Raw genomic sequence first — 20,803 nt, 5'->3', positions numbered from 1 at the left:
TGAACAGACAGTACAATATACAGATGATGTATTATAGAATTGTACACCTGAAAACTATATAATTTTTGAATATGTGTTTTAATTGATTTGTAAAGAGAGAGGAAGGGAGAGGAATAGAGAGATAGAAACATCTGTGAGAGAGAAATATCATCAATAAGCTGCCTCCTGAACTCCCTCTACTGGGAATAGAGCCTGTAACCCCACCAAGTGCCCTGAACCAGGAATCAAACCAGCGACCTCTTGGTTCCTGGGTCAATGCTCAACCACTGAGCAGCACCGGGCTGAAACCTATATAATTTTATTAACTAATGTCACCCCAATAAACTCAATTTTAAAAAGAATATTTATTATTGTACAAAGTTTTAATTAGAGCAATGATATAATAGTTCTATATATTATAACTTATAGAAGTTATTTATGAGACTTTTCTCAGTAAGTCTAAAAGAAGTTTATTTACATTTGCAGAAAATTCCAATAATTATGTCATATTTTAGGATTTCCTGTCTAATTTTTTTTAACCATTTACTCTTTTATATATATACTAGTGACCCAGTGCACGAAATTCATACACATTAAAAGGGAATTAGAGGAAATATATTAATATTGCTATTTGCCCTTTCTCTATAATAGAAGTGTTAGATATGAAAGAAAATTAGTAAAATAAGAGATGAAAGAAAATTAGTAAAATGTATATGAAAATCTTCCTCCTGTCAGTCTGGGGCGCACCATGGGAACCAGAGTCAAGTCCCTGCCCACCCACATGCACCTCGAAATTGTGCGAGACCCAGACCCGGGCTAGATCCAGACCTGGCCGGCCTCACTCCCATCAAGCCCCGCCAGGTGGGGGGCACAGGCTCAGGTCGCCTGGCCCGGCGCCAGGGTGGGGGGCACGGCCTGATGTCCCCAGTCAAGCCCTGCCAGGCAGGGGACACAGCCTGAGGTCCCCCCAGCTTGGCGCCGGGGTGGGGGGCACGGCCTGAGGTCCCCTGGCTCAGCGCTGGGGTGGGGGGTGCAGCCTCAGGTCCCCTGTCAAGCCCCACCAGGCAGGGGGCGCAGCCTCAGGTCCCATGCCCCGGCCCAGCGCCACACAGCCTCAGGTCCCTGCTAATTGCTCGTTAAGGCTCCTTATGGGAACTCGGCCTCCACTGTGGGCGCAGCCATCTTGTGTTACAGAATCCCCGCCTCTGCTGTGAGTGCAGCCATCTTGCTACAGCATGACAGTCAATTTGCATATTCCCTCTTTATTAGATAGGATAAATATTAGATTTCAGAGAGGAAGAGAAAGGGAGAGAGAGAAAAAAACATCAATGATGAGAGAGAATCACTGATCGGCTGCATACTGCATAGCCCACACTGGGAATTGAGCCCATAACCTGGGCATGTGCCCTGACCAGGAATCGAACCATGACCTGCTTCATAGGTCAATGCTCAACCACTGAGCCATACCAGCCGGGCCTAATTTATTTTCCTCAGCCTAGCATTTAAGATTAATCATTATCAGTCCCTAATAACCCTTATTTGCTTCAGTCCATGAGACTGTATATGTATGCAGAATTTTATTTTCCCAAGTTTGTTTTTTTATAGTGTTCTCCTCCATTCTCAACTATTACTACTTACTGCTGTCATAGTGTGTCTACAGAAGATCCACTTGGGCTTTACAAATTTGATGCTGACTGGAAACCAGGTAACTGCTTTAAATATATTTAATAAACACACCTTGAATGCCAAGTATTGAAAAAAAATGATGCCCAAGTATAGTGTAGGAATATGGAGAAAAAGACGACAAGACTCTCTTTGCAAACCATGTATCTAATAAGGAGTTAATATCCAAAATATAAGAGGAACTCTTTTTACAACCCAGTTACAAAAAACACACAAATAATCCAATTAAAAACTGGGAAAATAACTAAAATAGACTTTCTCTAGAGAATAAATAGAAATGGCCAACAGCATGTGAAAAGATGTTCAACATCACTAATCATCAGGGAAATGCAATATCAAAACCCAATGAGATATCCCTTTACATCTGTTAGAATGGACACTATTAAAAAAAAAGTGATGAGGAGAGTAAAAATTGGAACCCTTGTGGACTGTTGGTGGGAATGTAAAATGGTACAGCTATGGAAAACAGTACAGAGGTTCCTCAAAAAATTAAAAATAGAACTACCATGTGACCCATCAATTCCACTTTTGGGTATTTAATCCAAAGGAATTGAAATCAAGATCTCAAAGAGATATCTGCACTCCCATGCTCATTGCAATACTATTCACAGTAGTCAAGATGTTGAAATAACCTAAATATCCAGTTACAAATGAACGGATAAAGAAATTGTGGCATAGACATGATATGGAATGTTGTTCAGGTCTACAAAAGAAGGAAATCCTACCATATGTGGCAACACAGATAAACCTTGAAGACATTATACTAAATGAAATATGCTCATCATAGGAGAAATGCTACATTATTCCACTTATATAAGGTATCTAAAATACTGTAGTCAAACTCATAACAGCATAGAATTGTGGCTGCAGAAACCTGGGAGGAGGAGGAAATGGGGTGTTGCTATTCAACACATACAAAGTTCCACTTACGTAAGAGGAATAAGCCTAGACATCAGCTGCAAAAGCTCTTATCTATCATTATACAGCATCTTAACTTAAAATTTCATTAAAATGGTAGATCTTATGTTAAATACTAGAGGCCCAAGTGCACAAAAATCATGCACTTGAGGGGGACCCCTCAGCCTGGCCTGCACCCTCTCGCAGTCCAGGAGCCCTGAGGGGATGGCCGAATGACGGCTGGGCCCGCTCCCCAGAGGGAGCCGGCCTGAACCGGCAGTCAGACATCCTTAGCGCTGCCGGCTTCTGGCTGAGCCTGGCTTCTGGCTGAGCAGTGCTCCCACTGTGGGAGCGCACTGACCACCAGGGGGCAGCTCCTGCATTGAGTGTCTGCCTCCTGGTGGTCAGTGTGCATCATAGTGACTGGTCGTTCCACCATTCGGTTGATTTGCATATTAGCCTTCTATTATATAGGACTAGAGGCTCGGTGCACGAAATTCGTGCACCGGAGGGGGGTTCCCTCAGCCCAGATTGCACCCTCTTGCAGTCTGGGAGCCCTCAGGGGATGTCCGACTGATGGCTTTAACCTGTTCCCCATGGGGAACAGGCCTAAGTCATCAGTTGGACATCCTTAGCGCTGCCGCGGAGGAGGGAGAGGCTCCCTCCACCACTGCTGTGTAGCCAGCCATAAGCCCAGCTTCTGGCTGAGCAGGGCTCCCCCTGTGGGAGCACACTGACCACCAGGGGACAGCTCCTGCATTGAGCATCTGCCCCCTGGTTGTCAGTGCGTGTCATAGCGACCGGTTGTTCTGCTGTTCAGTTGATTTGCGGATTAGCCTTTTATTATATAGGATAATGTCTTATTATGAGAAAGGCCTCTAATTCATTTTTTTTTAGGTAGTTAAAGGGAGGGGCAGAATTTTCACTTGAGCCTGAAGCTAAAATTGCCCTTAGCTCAAAAATCTGCATACCACTGAGACACATCTTGGTGAGGCTCATTCTGAACTCCCACACTGTTCTATTATGTGTATAAGTATTGGGAACCATCTTATCTCTTTAGTGAAAGGAACCTTTTGTTATGTTACAACGACTAACTTTATCTCATGAGTTGTGTTTTGGCTTCAAGCCTGTATCCAGTATTCATGCAGCAACTTCAGCTCTTCTGTTCAATATTTACCTGGCATATCTTTTATTTTCTCTAAATCTTTCTAGATTTTTACGTATTAGATAGAAATAGTCCACAGACACATGGACATAGACAACAGTCTGGCGAAGGCCTGGAAGGGGCGGGTGCAGGGTGGAGGAGATCAATGGGGGAAAAAAAAATAAAACAAAGGGACATCTGTAATACTTTCAACAATAAAGATACATTTTAAATAAAGGAAAATATCTTAGTTGAAAAGAGTTTTATGTGAAATAATATAAGTAATTGCTCTACACTGTACTTTATATTCTCAACTCCTTTTAAAGAGATATTAATTGACCCTATGTTCACTTAATGTTAATTGACCCTATGTTCACTAACTGCAGGGCTGACTTCTGCCATGCTGACCCAGCACTGACTGCCAAGAGGGCTGCGATCAGACCCTGCTTTCATCTCCCAGCCTCTGTCGGGGCCTGACCACAGCCCCCTTGGCAGTCAGTGCTGGGTTGCTGAAGCGCCCACAGCATGGTAGTCAGTGCTGGGTCGCCATGGCGACCCAGCACGCCTGACTTCCGGTGTTTGGTTGAGACTTCAGTCGTTTTACAGACCCTGGCTCTTTATACGTATAGATTCTTACTATAAGTTAAAAAAAAAAATCACCCTACCCAAATAACAATAGTTGGTTACAATGTTGAGTATGATGCTCAGAGGTAAGAGAGATCCCTTTTAGCTTTGAGAATGAGGAAGAGTTCCTTGGAAGGGACAGCATATGACATGGGCATTAAAGGATTGGATAGACATAGATAGATGGGAGGGATTTAGGTCTTTAGGTACAAGGACTAGCATGAACAAAGACATTAAAGCAAATAGCATAATTTTGTACAAGTATAGGTTCATGATGCCTGAAAAAAATTAGCTGGGATGAAACTATGTAGGGCCCTCAAGTAAGTAAAGAATCTGTAGTTTAAAAAAAATTTTAAAGGTTGGCCAGGTGGCTCAATTAGTTGGAGCATCACCCTATACACCAAAAGGCTGCATTCCGGGTCAGGGCACATACCTAGGCTGCAGGTTCGACCAATGATTCTCACATTGATGTTTCTCTCTCTCTCCCCCTCTGCCTCTCTCTAAAATTAATAAACATATCCTTAGGTGAGGATCAAAAAAAGGTTTTTTTTAACAAAAAATACTGACTTCCTTTATGAGAATATTAGAATAGCTGCAATAAAATAATAAAAAAGGCTTAGTTATCGCATAGGCAAAGTACATGCAGTTTGAGCCATGACTCTTGTGAAATCAATTTCTGAAAGTGGGGAGCTTTTTAAACCCACTTACTGGTTGTTTGGATTACCAAGAAGTCAGGTTGCTAGAGAGTTAACACAAGATGCCCAGTTAAATTTAAATATCAGATGAAAAATATTTTTTTAGGCCCTAGCTTGTTTGGCTCAGTGGATAGAGCATCGGCCTGTGGACTAACAGGTCCCAGTTTCAATTCCAGCCACGGACTCATGCGGGGTTGTGGGCTAGATCCCTCCAGTAGGGGGTGTGCAGGAGGCAGCCAATCAATGATTCTCTCTCATCACTGATGTTTCTATCTCTCTATCCCTCTCCCTTCCTCTCTGAAATCAATAAAAATATATTTTAAAAAAAGAAAAAAAATTTAGTATTAAATATATTCCAAATACTGTATGAGTTACACTTACACTAAAAATATTAACTGTTTAGCTGAAATTTAATTTAACTGGGAATGCCATATATTTTATATCTGGCAATTTAGTTCTAACTAATTAAATATATTTTTATATATAGGTCAATGGAACAGAATAGAGAATCCAGATATTGACCCAAACCACTATGCTCAATTAATATTTGACAAAGGAGGCATGAACATACAATGGAATAAAGACAGTCTCTTCAATAAATGGTGTTGGGAAAATTGGACAGATACATGCAAAAAAATGAAGCTAAATCACCAACTTACGCCATACACAAAAATAAATTCAAAATGGATACAGGACTTAAACATAAGACGGGAAACCATAAAAATACTAGAGGAATCCACAGGCAGCAAAATCTCAGACATATGCCAAAAGAACTTCTTCACCGATACTGCCCCTAGGGCAATGGAAGCTAAAGAGAAAATAAACAAATGGGACTACATCAAAATAAAAAGCTTTTTTACAGCAAAAGAAACTATCAACAAAACAACAAGAAAGCCCACTGCATGGGAGAACATATTTGCAAATGGCATCACTGATAAAGGTTTAATCTCCAACATCTATAGGCAGCTTATACAACTCAATAAAAGGAAGATAAATGATCCAATAAAAAAATGGGCAACGGACCTAAATAGAATCTTTTCCAAAGAAGACAGAAGGAAGGCCAAGAGACACATGAAAACATGTTCAACGTCAATAATTATCCGAGAGATGCAAATCAAAACAACAATGCAGTACCATCTCACACCTGTCAGAATGGCTATCATCACCAAATCAACAAACGACAAGTGTTGGCGAGGATGCGGAGAAAAAGGAACCCTCATGCACTGCTGGTGGGAATGCAGACTGGTACAGCCACTGTGGAGAACAGTATGGAGTTTCCTCAAAAAACTGAAAATGGAACTCCCATTTGACCCAGTAATCCCACTCCTAGGAATATATCCTAAGAAACTGGGAACACCAGTAAGAAAGGATATATGCACCCCTATGTTCATAGCAGCACAATTTACAATAGCTAAGATCTGGAAACAGCCTAGGTGCCCGTCAACAGATGACTGGATCAGAAAACTGTGGTACATCTACACAATGGAATACTATGCTGCCATAAAAAAGAAGGAATTCTCATCATTTGCAGCAACCTGAATGGAATTGGAGAACATTATGTTAAGTGAAATAAGCCAGTCAATGAAAGAAAAATACCACATGATCTCACTCATTTATGGATAATAAAGGACATTATAAACTTGAACAAAAAGATAGATACAGAGACAGTAAAGCATCAAACAGTCTGTCAAATTACAGGGGGAAAGTTAGGGAGAGGTGGGGAAGATAAGAGATCAATCAAAGGACTTATATGCATGCATATAAGCATAATCAATGGACGCAAAATTCTGGGGGGTGAGGGCATATATGGGAGTGGGGTGGGGAGGCAATGGTAAGATATGTACACATATAATACCTTAATAAAAAAAATGGGGAAAAAAATAAATAAATAAATATATTTTTATAGGGGGATTCCAAGATGGCTGCAGAGTAGCAGGAAGCTCTGTCTGCTTGCTCCTGACACCAGACCCAACTTTCCCCTAAACTGAAAAGCATTGGGCTTGAAAAACCAGTTGATCTGAAATATTGTGAGTGGGAGTGTGGAAAGGGGACAGAAGGAGATGCAGAGAGGATGAGCTAACTTAAACAGCTGGGAAGCTGGAGGAAAGGTGCAGCAGCACAGCCCTTGGTCAGTCCCTGGGAGCATGGGGTCCCCAAACCCCATACAGGGATCCCCAAATTAGAGGAATAGAGAAAGGAAGGGGATCCCATGGAGCATGGGGCAGTGGGAATCAGTGGTGATTCAGTCCCAGGAAGCTCAGACCGCATCCCAGGCAAAGAGCCTTTGCTTTGCTATAACACCAACCTGGGAAGTTTGCCCTGATCTGTGTCTGCAGAAGGGGCCACACTGTGGGACTCGGGGCCAGTGGAGGGGTCTGACAGGTACACCCAGCAGTGAAATCTGAGGGATCCTTTATTTTCTGCAAGAACTGTTGGCAGGGAGTAAGATGGAGGTTGGACAGTGTGGCCCAGGAAAGAGGATAGGACCTACCCACCTCCAGCACTGGGGAGACACCCCTTACCCCACCTGTGGAATGGTTGGTTCCGCCCCACCTGCTGCAAATCAAGGCAAGGGGTAACAGCTCTGGACTGAAAATCTGTGCCTGTGTGGCTGGGTCTGGCCATGCAGGGCACTCAGCATCTGGCCTGACTGGAGCCTGCTGGAATCCACACCAGCGAGGGCTGGCTGTGCTGAAAGATTGGAGTGTGAAGCTGGGCAGATTTTTTAAACTATTTTTATGCCCTCCAACTTGGGGTGGTGGGGAGAAGGTGCCAGTGAGCTAGGCAAACATGAGGCCTTGGAAGAAGATGAAGTGCCCAACTCCCCTCCTATAAGCTATGGGTACCACCCCCAATACAACTCTGTTTAAATCATCCTGGCCAGGACTCAGACACCCTGGCAGTGCCCAGTTCTTGGGGGAAGGGAGAGCAGCTCAGAACAAGGAAGTTCGAGGTGTAAGATAGAAGACAGACCTAGCCTCTGAACTAGGTCTCACCTGCTGATTTACTTGGGACTCTGCACTGCTGAGCTTCAATCAGGATGCCTAGGGATAGCAACTCACATTGACTTGCACCGAGAACCTCACTTATTATTTCCTTTTCATTTTTATTCTTAATCTATTTCTTTTCTTCTCCTTTTCTTTCACATTCTCTTTTTTTCTGGGTTCTTTTTTTTTTTTTTTTCTCTAATTCTTTTGGTCTCATGGCTTTTAGCATTTTTTTTATTTTTTTACTCTTTCAGTCCATTTTAATATTGTTTGGGTTGTGTTGTTGTTTTTCGTGTTGCTTTAAGTTTGTTCTTGTTTTGTTCTGTGAGCACCTGTACAACAGTTGGCAGGGTGGAGCCTCACAGGCAGTAAGCCTGAGGGCTGAGCCCACACATAAAGAGAACAGCAGCAATCAAGATTCAAATACAATAGGAGGGCCCACATAAACCATACCAGGGACAATCCTAGAGCACCCAGCTCAGAAGATCAAGAAGATTATACCACTGGGTGCCACAAGAAGGTTACCCCACCAAAAACAGGAGACACAGCCCTCTTCTACAAAACACAGAAACAGCAAAAGTTGGGAAACAAAGCAAATAAAAGAATAGGAGGAATCAACAGAAAAAGAACTAAATGAAATGGCAGCAAGGAATTTATCAGAAACAAGAGTATAAAAGCATGATTTTTGGAATGCTCAACAGCATGAAGAATGACATAGAAAAGATGAAAAATGAGTCAGAAAAGAAAGACACAGCTGAAATAAAGAATCCAATGGAAAGAATTAACAGTTGGTTAAAAGAAGCAGAAGACAGAATTAACAAATTAAAGACAAGGCAGAAAAATATAATTCAATCACAGTGAGAAAAGAAAAAAAGAAGAAAGAAAAAAATACTTAAAAAGCATGAGCACAGTTTAAGAGAACTTAGGTAAGACATGAAGCAGAACAATATTCACATCATAGGGGTACCAGAGGGAGAAGAAATTGAGCTATGGATAGTGAACCTGTTTGAAGAAATAATGACAAAATTTCCCTAACCTGGTAAAGGAAAAGATCACACAACGTCAAGAAGTACAGAGAGTCCCAATCAAGAAGAACCCAATGAGACCCACACAAAGACACATCATAATTAAAATGGCAAATGTTAAAAACAAAGAGAAAATGCTAAAGGTAGCAACAGAGACAATCAGTTACATACAAGGAAGTTCCCATAAGGCTGTCACCCAATTTTTAACCAATGCCAGATCCATGATTAGTGCTAGGAAAAAAACCTAACTATACGTTTTCCTCTGTGGTTACACTCTAAATAATCCTCTATAACCTCATCTCAAATCTATTGTTGATTACACACTTAAAAATTTCTCTCAGAATCCCTTTTTATATTCTTTCTTAAAGCAGTTGATTCAAACCCTTTCATGTCTTTATATGCCCCAGAAATGTCCTCTCTCAGCAGACTTCAAATCTCAAGCGTTCCCCCAATTTAAATCTTTCACACCTCTAAAAATGCCTTTTTCTTTTCTCATCACATTCTTGCTTCCTGTTTTAGAAGAACTGTGTATCTTTCTAAGGTTACTGTGACTCTTGATCCCATTTAATATCTCTTCTATTTAAAGAGGCTCCCTTCCCTTGGCCAACAAACAATTTAGGTGATCAGGCCCTTAAAATATAAAACTATGTATACCCTCTCTTGGCCTTGTTATGACCAAGCAATGGAAATCTTCTCATTCCATCCTTTTACCAGCAAACTTTCTTGCTTATGATGCTAAAATATTTACTCCCTATGATCATGCTTCTATCTCAATTGCTCTTTAAAAGCAAAGACCTTGCTAAGTACTAAAATCATAGCTTATTCTTTTTTTAATTTTTATTGAATTGATTGGGGTAACATTAGCTAATAAAATTATATTAGGTTTCAAGTGTACAATTCTACAAAATACCCTCTGTATATTGTATTGTATGTTCACCACCCAAAAAAAACTCATAGACACAGAGAACAGTATGGTGATTATCAGAGGAAAATAGGGATGGAGGAAGGTAAGAGAGGGCAAAAGGGGGATAAATGGTGATGGAAGGAGACTTAACTTTGGGTGGTGAACACTCTTGCTTATTCTTAGTCCTCATTCTCCTTGAATGAGAGATAGATATACCAAGGCTCCTTCACTAACTATATCACAGGCAAGAGTCTGTGGATTAAATTCTCAGTCTCAATTTCTCTTCAATGGGGTATATGATCACTCAGGGCTACTGGGAAATGTAATAAATAAACTTCTTCCAAATCATCTCACATTTATTACCTCAATCAAGATTCTGTTAAGTGTAGCATATAAGACAGTATATTATAATGATTAAATATGTTGGTTATTTGGAGTCAGACTACTGTGGTCCAAATCTCAGTTCTGCTATTTATTAATGTGGATGAAAAAGGGACCACATACTAAACCTGACAAGCTCTGTGTAAGCCTACATGGCAGCCTTACAAACTCAGAGACCTAAAGTAACCACATAGGATGGTCTGAAATTAAAACTTTCTAACTAAAAGTAAGTCATGGCAGTTAGTCATGTCCTAAGCCTGTAACTTCCTCGACAAAGGTCAATCTTTACCTTAACTGAGCCTGTCTACTGTCTTTTTGTATTATGATAACACTAGAGGCCCCGTGCACAAAATTTGTGCACTTGCGGGGGGAGGGTCCCTCAGCCCGGATTGCAAGGGTGCAGCCCGTCTTGCTCAGTCCTGATCAGCCAGACCGCAGCAGCAAGCTAATCTACTGGTCGGAGCATCTGGCCCCTGGTGGTCAGTGCATGTCATAGCAACTGGTCGACCAGTCAATTGTCTGCCCCCTGGTGGTCAGTGCACTCACAGTGAGCAGTTGAGTGGCCTTAGCATATCATTAGCATATTATGCTTTGATTGGTTGACCAGACGACCAGACAGAGCATATTAGGCTTTTATTATATAGGACTAGAGGTCTGGTGCATGAAATTCATGCACGGGGGGGGGGGTCCCCTCAACCTGGCCTTCCCCCCCACCCTGTCACAGTCCAGGAGCCCTCAGGGGATGTCCTCCTCTGCAGGAGGTGACCAAGATGATCAGGGGAGAGTGCTGCCCCCATCACCCCGCTGCTGCTGCCACTGCCGGCCACTGCAGCTGCCGGCCCTCGGCCCTCACTTCTTAGCGCTAGTCCCGCCTCCTGCCCACTGGTGAGTGGGAGGCAATCTGGGGCCAGGCCGGCTGGGGAAGGGGATGTGGGAGGTTGAGGTACAGCAGGTTGCACCCCGTCCAGCTTCTGTGGAGGCTTGGCGCCTGGACCGGGCCAATGCTGCTACCTCTGTGGCTGCATCTATGGAAGGGGCAGCACTGGACCGGGCCACACCGCAGCCTTTCCCGCGGCACCTTTGCAGAAGGGGACATGGTACCACCTCTGCCAAAGGGGCTGTGGCACTGGACCAGCAGCGCCGGCCCAGCCCACCCCTCCCACGCAAGCGCCGGACCCGCTGGCCCCTCCCGCATGCCGCCAGCCCTAGACCCTCGCAGCCACTATGGCTTTGTCCAGATGGAGGTCATGATGGACGTCCGGAAGACATCCGCCATAATTAGCACATTACCCTTTTATTAGTATAGATACCTTTGGAATGTCAGAGTGATTCCCCTATTTCCAGACCCCTCAGGGCATAATCTCCCACCAGAACACAAGATCGCAAAAACCCTCATTGTAATTGTGTTCTCCTGCCTACTAACTCTATGTACTGGTAAATATTAATTGTTGCCCTAGCCTGGTTTGTTCAGTGGTTAGAGCATCAACCCATGGACTGAAGTGGCATGGTTTCGATTCAGATCAAAGACACATACCTGAGTTGTAGGCTTAATCCCCAACCCCAGTTGGGGCACATGTAGGAGACAACCAATTGATGTGTCTCTCTCACATTGATGTTTCTCTATATCAGGCGTCCTCAAACTACGGCCCGTGGGCCACATGCGGGTGTTTTTGCTGTTTTGTTTTTTTACTTCAAAATAAGATATGTGCAGTGTGCATAGGAATTTGTTCAGAGTTTTTTTTAAACTATAGTCCAGCCCTCCAACGGTCTGAGGGACAGTGAACTGGCCCCCTGTTTAAAAAGTTTGAGGACCCCTGCTCTATATATTAGGTGAACCGGTTAATAATGGTGGATTTTGTAATCAAAGGAAACACGATAATTTCAAGAGAAACATCAAAAGTTCTTTATTCAAAGTAATGTCCATCGCTAGCTACACATTTCCCCCATCTTTCAGGTAATTTGTGGATACCATCCCAATAGAACTTGTCTTGTTTTGAGGCAAACCATTAAGAGACCCAATTTTCCACATCTTCGTATGTTTTGAAGTACTGCTCAGAAAGTGCGTGTGCTATCGATCGGAACAAGTAATAATCTGAAGGAGCAAGCTCTGGTGAATACATCGGGTGGGTTAATACTTCCCAGGCAAGATCTTTTAACATGCCTTTAACTGGTTTTGAAGTGTGTGGTGGTGCATCATCATGAAGCAAAATTACTTTGCCGTGTCTTCTGGAACATTCTGGTCGTTTTACGATCAAAGCATGGTTCAAATTGATTATTTGCTGTTGGTAGCGATCAGTATTAATTGTTTCATCTGGGATTTGAGGCCAAGTTTGCCTACAAATTCTATGTTCTTCATGTTATGGTGCCTTGAAAACTGTAAACGATTCTTCGATTATAAGACACTTACCTTAACCTCTAAGTAATGCAGAGCCATTAAATAGATGAAAAACAACCAACTATATTCTAGTTAAATATTAATCATAAATGAGATAAATACACAAAGAATATACTTACTCATTCCTGAGCATTCTCTATCACCATCCCATACATTAGAAACAGCATGTCCCGTCAATAGGAGGTTAATTAAACTTTGGCTATTAATAAAAATTAAAAAGTAATTAAAATATGAATAAACTAATTTTTATATAAAATTATCCTTATGGTAAGGCATAAGGTAATGACTTTTTACATTAAATTATGTTAAGAAACAAAGTTAGGAAAAACCTTATATTTTTCATTTTATACACTCACTGAACAATAGCCTTATTAACTGGATCACTAAATGAATCATCACAATGGTACCTATTGTTCCATTTATTCACATAAATGTAAAAACTTTATCTAAGATACTATAATTTAATTTAATTTTTAAAAATGATACCTAGATTGATAATTTACTTACTATATATAATCATCTTTTAAAATCTATAGTAATAAAAGCATAATATGCTAATTAGACCAGACGACCTTCTAGACGAAGCTGCAGCTGTAGGGGCCAAGGCAGTCGCAGCAGGGGCGGGGGTCAAGCCCCTTGCACGAATTTCATGCATTGGCCTCTAGTACACATATAAATGTTATGTTATGTTTGATGAAACATGTGAATTTTAACCTCTGAAGCACAAAGTTATAAAGAAAAGCACTTTTTGTTGTTGTTGTTAATCCTCATCTGAGGATATTTTTTTCCATTGATATTTAGAGAGAATGGAAGGGAGGGAAGAGGAGGAAAAGAGAAAGAGAGAGAGGGAGAAACCAAGACTCTCCCAGTGTGGGGGGCCACTTCTCTAACCACCTAGCAAACACCAGCCAGGGCAAAAAGTACTTATTTTTTAGAGTGAGTTAATAATCACTGTTTTATCAATTTTAACAGAAATAGCTATTAAAAAGCTTGAGAAAGAGGGTAGTTTCATAGAGAAAAATAATAAGAAGAAAAATTTCACCCAAGCAGGAAAGCATTTATAAATAGGTAAGGATACACTTATTTCTAAGTCAAAATGAAAAAATTTCACCTGCTAAAGTTTCATAAATGAAACATCAAACAGTTGTTACAATACTCCCCTGCCATCTTGAGACAAAATATGTGCTACAATAAATGCACTCCATACATAAACCTAAAGCAGAAATTACATTTCATACATAAGGCAAGCAATGCATACAGCACAAGACGGCTCAAATTCATACACTTTATGCTGTCAACAACTGACAAGCAAAATTTTCTGGCTCCGTAGTACTTTATTCTAAGTCAAGTTCTTAAATTAAAGTCCATTTGAGGAGATAATAGACTTTAGATAATTACCTGCCATGTCCATACACAGGATCTATCAAAGGTTCAGTTGAATCTTCAATTTCATTTTTTATATTTTCAATGCCCTAAAGAAAGCAAATATTCTTGTCTTATTTTAAAAACTAGAAATGCAAATTGTAGTTTAAAAATTAACCAGTTCATACTATAAATTAATAAAACACAATTATTTAAGTAACTTTTCTCCCGAAAAACTAACCAGATATGAATTAGGGGTACATCTGAGATGATACTTGTAACAAGTAGTTTCTCCAAGAATATCTTTTTATTTTCTTTCATGGGCGCTATATAAAGAATATACATAATAGATCTAATGTTGTTTAAATGGATAGAGAAATAATGTTTAAATTTCAAGAGGAGGAAGGAGAAAATTATTTAATCCTAAATTAATATTCATTTCACTTTAGGTTAAATTAAATTCAAAACTAATATACCTGCTAAAGCACCTGATATGTTCTCTTAGGTCATTTAAAAAGCATCTGATATATTTTCTTATGTCATTTATTGGTACTAAATATATACACATATGAGTGTTGAGAGAGATATAAATTTAAAGTCACAAAATGTATAAGAAATATACATAAGAAAATACGTAAGAAAATGGAAGATTTGTTTCTGATTGTGTGTTCTGACAAATATTGGTAATTCAAATGTGTATGACAAAAATATAAATTAAGATGGCAGGAAGCTTCTTATTTTCTTGATATTTTTAATCCCCCAAAGGGCATCCAAATCCCAACAGGTGTAGATACTGGACCACTAACAAGAAGACCTAGGCACAACTCCAAAACTATAAAGATAATCTACCATTGGTTCTATCAGATAACAGGTCACTTCTAAGGGTTAAAGAGAGGATTAATCAATGATCAAACTTTTAGTGACTGTGTAACTACATGTAGAAGGACACAAACAAGTATGAGATCTTGTGCTTGCCTTCCTTGTAAACAATACAAAGCAGGCTCTAATAAAGCCAAAATGAACAACAGGAACAAGTGACATAACCACTGGGGTGGGCGGAGACATCATTTCAAAGACAGATTCAAAGAACAACAACTAGACATGATGGCTTATTGGCTGTAAAGAATAAGAGATAGAGGAGATATCCAAAGTCTTGAGCATAAAAAACTGGCAAAATAATGAACAGTTAAGACGAAGTCATAAGAAGCCAAACATCTTAGATACCTCTACCACTGATCTCCACCACTTCTGACCAACTACCAATAACTTTAGATACTTTCACTTAAACATCCTCCTAAATGTCTTAATTTTCTAAATTTAAAACATGCTTCTAAATATGCCCCTTTTCTTTTCCATTTCCACACTCGCTACCCTAGCTTAGATTCACTTATTTCAATAAACACTTTTCTACTTTTCCTGATTCTAGACTTATACTTCACACACCAACTCCCTCCAACACAACTCTTATCCCAATTTAAGGAACCTTTTATTAACAAAAAGGTCTTGTTGAAAATTCTTGTTTTATTCTAATTTTGCCACATGAAATCTAAAGTATTTTTTCCTAGTATACAAGAACCTTCACACTCTAAACCTTATTTATATAACTGCCCAGTCTCATCTTCCACAGTTGCCTTTCTGGTGGCTTATGCTGCAGTAATATGAAACCACTATGGTTCCCAGACACATGTCATGCCCCCAACTGATTATACCTCTACTAGAGACCCAATGCATGAAATGCATGCAAGAGTAGGCCTTCCAGCCCTAACTGGTTTGGCTCACTGGACAGAGTGTCGGCCTGTGGACTGAAAGGTCCCAGGTTCGATTCCAGTCAAGGGCATGTACCTTGGTTGTGGGCACATCCCCAGTAGGAGGTGTGCAGGAGGCAGCTGATTGATGTTTCTCTCTCATCAATGTTTATAACTCTCTATCCTTCTCCCTTCCTCTCTGTAAAACTTCAATAAAATATATTTTAAAAAAAGAGTAGGCCTTCCTTCCCCCCGCCACTGGCAGGCACCTGGGACCCGGGCTTCCCTCACAGCCCCAGCTTCATCTGGAAGGACATCCGGTCTAATTAGTATATTATGCTTTTATTATTATAGATTACTAGAGGCTGGTGCACGAAATTCATGCACGGGGGTGTGTATCCCTCAGCCCAGCCTGCACCCTCTCCAATCGGGAACCCCTTGAAGGATGTCCAATAGGATCAGGCCTAAACAGGCAGTCGGATATCCCTCTCACAATTCAGGACTGCTGGCTCCCAACTGCTTGCCTGCCTGCCTTCCTTCCTGATTGCCCCTAACCACTTTTGCCTGCGAGCCTGATCACCCCCTAACCACTCCCATGACAGCCTGATTGATGCCTAACTGCTCCCCTGCCAGCCTGATTGTCCCTAACTGCCCTCCCCTGCTGGCCTGGTCCCCCCCAACTGCCCTCCTCTGCAGGCCTGGTCCCCCCCAACTGCTCTCCTCTGCAGGCCTGGGTCACCCCACAACTGCCCTTCCCTGAAGGCCCGGTCACCCCCAACTTCCCTCCTCTGCTGGCCTGGTCACCCCTAACTGCCCTCCCCTGCAGGCTTGATCACCCCCATCTGTCCTCCCTTGCAGGCTTGGTCCCTCCCAACTGCCCTCCCCTGCTGGCCCTATCGCCCCCAACTGCCCTCCCTTGCAGGCCTGGTCCCTCCCAACTGTCCTCCCCTGCTGGCCATCTTGTGTCCACATGGGGGCAGCCATCTTGTGTGTTGGAGTGATGGTCAATTTGCATATTACTCTTATTAGATAGGATAGAGGCTTGGTGCATGGGTGGGAGCCGGCTGGTTTGCCCTGAAGGGTGAACCGGATCAGGGTGGGGGTTCCCTTGTGGCCTGTGGTGGCCTGGGCAAGGGGCCTGTGGTGGTTTGCAGGCCAGCCACACCCCTCCACCCCCCGGCAACCCAAGCGGAGGCCCTGGTATCTGGGACTTATTTATCTTCTATAATTGAAACTTTGTAGCCTTGAGCGGAGGCCAGGGCCGGCCAGGAAGCTTGGCTTCCTCCATCGCCGGGGGCAACCCAAGCCTCCTGCTCTCTCCAGCTCCGTGGCTTCCGCCATTTTTGTTGGGATTTATTTATCTTCTATAATTAAAACTTTGCAGCCTTGAACGGAGGCCAGGGCCGGCCAGAGCGGGCAGGAAGCTTGGCTTCCTCGATCGCCGGGGGCAACCCAAGACTCCGGCTGGCCCCAGCTCCATGACTGCTGCCATTTTTGTTGCGATTTATTTATATTCTATAATTGAAACTTTGTAGTCTTGAGCGGAGGCCAGGGCCAGCTAGGAAGCTCGGCTTCCTCCACCACCAGGGGCAACTCAAGCCTCCTGCTCTCTCCAGCTCCGTGGTTGCCACCATTTTTGTTGGGATTTATTTATCTTCTATAATTGAAACTTTGTAGCCTTGAGTTTCCCGGCCAGAGCGGGCGGGAAACTTGGCTTCCTCCATTGCCAGGGGCAACCCAAGCCTCCTGCTCACTCTGTGGTCGCAACCATCTTGGTTGGGTTAATTTGCATACTCACTCCTGATTGCCTGATGGGCATGGCTTGTGGGCATAACGGAGGTATGGTCAATTTGCATGTTTCTCTTTTATTAGTGTAGATGATAGATACTTGCTATCCCCACTACTTGGAAAAATCTTCCCACATCTTTTCTTTTTTCTTTTCTTAATTGTGGACATTTTAATGAACTTCCTTCCATGTAGCTTCAAGCTACCAGGACACAGGCCCCACCAACACCCTTAATCATCTTCTCAGCTCTTCTGCTGAAGAACTTGGCCTTCACAATGACAGGCTGCTTTGGGAACTTTCCGTTCCCCAGAACGTTGTAGTAGCCCGATCACACCACATCAATGATAGGAGCAGCTCCAGTCTTGCTTTTGGCAGCGTTTACCCGTGTCTGCTCACTGACCAGGGTCCACAGTTTATCCAGGTTGACAGTTGGGCAGAAGCTCTGGTTCCTCTTTAAGTGGTAATGCCTCACACCAACTTTCCCAAAGTAACCTGGTGATATTTGTCAAAGTTAATCCTGTGATGATGCAAGCCACCAGCATTACCTCACCACCCCCCCCCCCCCGCAGGTGTTTCCTGTGTTTGCCAATGTGGCCGTGGCCATGGCTCACGTGGCCCTGAAGTTTTTGGGTCGTCCTCAGTCTGGATGGCATGTCGGTGACCAAGAGGCAAGAGCTTCCCACAGCTTTTCTGTCTAGAAAACTTTTCCTCATTCACTGAATGATCTCTACTATACAAGGACCCCCCCCCCCCCGCTTTCATTTCACCAAATAAAGTTAGGTATACCTTTACTATTTTCCCTTCTTTGTGCATGCAACACACACACACACACACACACACACACACACACACACCAAAAAACGCTGCCATAATGGAAGTAATCATTAATGTGTCAATTGTTTTTTAAAACACTGAAGAGGAACCATTCAGTACAATTCTATCCCCAACATTATCAGCCCAGGGCCTAACATATAGTCAATACTCAATAAACATGTGTCTAATGAAAGAAGTTTGATTTTAGCATGGTAAGTCTGGTTAGATAACTAGGACTAATAGGCACTTGGAAAAAAGGGAAGCACTAGTATTGTACATATTGGAATTAAACACATAAAGGTAAGCTGAGGGAATGAAATATCCATAAAAGAAGCAGAATACAGAACCCAGGGACTGAAATTAATGGAATATAAAAGCTTAGTGGGGGGGGGGGGGGAGAGCTTAGTGGAGAAGAGAAAGAAGAATATAATAGGTAAACATGAAAAGATATAAACCAAAAAAAAGTAATTATGAGACATTACAGAAAGAGAACTTAGTGCAATGATTTATCAGATAAGTTAAAAAAGGGAGTGGGAGTTAGAAAGAGCTTTCAGAAGGGGTTAAAGTGTCAATTGCCAGACATTGCTAAGAGCAAAGGAAATAAAATTCAGAGGAACTGAGTGCATCTCATTGACATAGCACATTAATGATAACCTCTGCAGTCCAGAAGAGCAGGGGTGAAAGTCAATTTCAAAGTGGTTAAGTAACAAATAAGTGGGAGGAAAAAGAATTACTATTAGCATAAGAGAGTTTTATTCTGAGATTTAGAAACAGCATCAAGAATAAATTTTGGAGAAACCAAGATGGCGGCATAGGTAAACACCTAAACTGCTGCCTCCCACAATAATTTCAAAACTACAACTAAAAGAAAAAATGGACATCATCCAGAGCACAGGAAGGCTGGCTGAGTGGAAATTCTACAACTAAAAGGAAAGAGAAAAGCACACTGAGACTCACAGGAGCTGCAGAAGGAAGAGGTACAGAGGCACGCGCATGGAGAGGGAGGCACGCACGCAGAGAGGGCTGGCAACTGAGTACACGGCTGACTTTCTCAATCGAGAGGGAGACAAAGTTCCCGACTGCTCTGAACTCCAGTTCCAGGCAAGACTCGGGGGACCCAGACTCATACGGGAAAAAACTGGATTGTCTGGCAGCAGGCGAAACTCGAGGGTGGCTTTCTCTCAGAGGTGCTTGCAGTGATTACCGCAGGACACTGAGACCCAGGGGCCTCTTAGGGCAGGGTTGATGGGAAGCCATTGCTGTGTGCTCCACCCTGAGATCCCATCCCACGAAGCCAATGTTGTTTGCTCCGCCCTGAGACTCCGCCCCATCCAAGCTGAGCACAGAGGCTTTTGCATATGAATAGCCTGGTCCTTTGAATTCTAAGCTTACCTAACAAACTGCAGCTGAGTCAGTGAGACCGAGAACATCCAAAAGAAGGCCCAAGGCCCCGCAGCAGCTTGCATTGCTTCACAGCTGGGCCTCATCTGGGCACCTCCAAAACCCAAACAAAGAAGAGGAATCTGCAGCTCTCTCCATAGCTCCTGCTGGGTAGCCTCAGGCAGAGACTAAATTAGCACCTCCTTGGAGGTCCAAGAGCCAGTGTACCCAGGGGTCAGAGTAGGACCTTCCAGATTACAACTCCTCAGATCCATAAGGGACACACTCAGGGGGCAGACTCAGTGAGCAATAAGCCCCATTGAAGCAAGTCTTGTCTCATAAGGGTGTCTCCAGCACAGAAGTTCTCCCATCACAGACACAGCTGATCCTCACAGCCAATTGGTCTGGAGGTCAATTCCTCCCAGTGATACCAACAACAATCAAGGCTTAACTACAACAAAACTGTGCACACAGCCCACAAAGGGGTGCACCAAGAGTGTCCACCTCAGGTAACTGGGGAGGCTGAGCCATTGGGCCCTATAGGACACCTAGCACACAAAGCCACTCTATCAACACATGGAAGCAGCCAAAATGCGGAGACCAAGAAACATGTCACAAATGAAAGAAATGGAGGAAAGCAAATGACTGGATATAGAGTTCAAAACCACGGTTATAAGGTTTTCAAGAATTTTCTAGAAAAGGCCGATAAATTTAGCGAGACCCTCGAGGATATGAAAAAGGACCAACTAGAAATTAAGCATACACTGACTGAAATAAAAGATAATATACAGAGATCCAACAGCAGACTAGAGGATCACAAGAATCAAGTCAAAGATTTCAAATACAAAGAAGCAAAAAACACCCAACTGGAAAAGCAAAAAGAAAAAAGAATCCAAAAATATGAAGATAGTGTAAGGAGCCTCTGAGACAACTTCAAGCATACCAACAACCGAATTATGAGGGTGCCAGAAGAAGAAAGAGAGCAAGATACTGAAAACCTATT

The 20,803-nt window shown here is 42.5% G+C and overlaps 1 protein-coding gene and 1 pseudogene across 8 annotated transcripts in view; both read right to left on the bottom strand.

Moving 5' to 3' along the window:
* The window catches only part of MINDY3 (MINDY lysine 48 deubiquitinase 3), a 104,617-nt gene that overhangs the window by 56,365 nt on the left and 27,449 nt on the right, over positions 1-20,803 (bottom strand). For all 8 annotated transcript variants that reach the window (XM_008150419.3, XM_028158887.2, XM_028158888.2 and 5 more), the window contains 2 exons: positions 14,113-14,186; positions 12,834-12,913 (listed from right to left, as the gene is read on the bottom strand). In XM_008150419.3, coding sequence (XP_008148641.1) covers positions 12,834-12,913; positions 14,113-14,186 — 154 coding nt within the window. The remainder of the gene's footprint in view (positions 1-12,833; positions 12,914-14,112; positions 14,187-20,803) is intronic.
* LOC129149178 (60S ribosomal protein L27a-like) lies at positions 17,603-18,260 on the bottom strand (annotated as a pseudogene).

Source organism: Eptesicus fuscus, chromosome 5 (assembly GCF_027574615.1).
Source record: "Eptesicus fuscus isolate TK198812 chromosome 5, DD_ASM_mEF_20220401, whole genome shotgun sequence".
NCBI lineage: Eukaryota > Metazoa > Chordata > Mammalia > Chiroptera > Vespertilionidae > Eptesicus > Eptesicus fuscus.
This window is presented reverse-complemented; position numbering and strand designations above follow the sequence as displayed.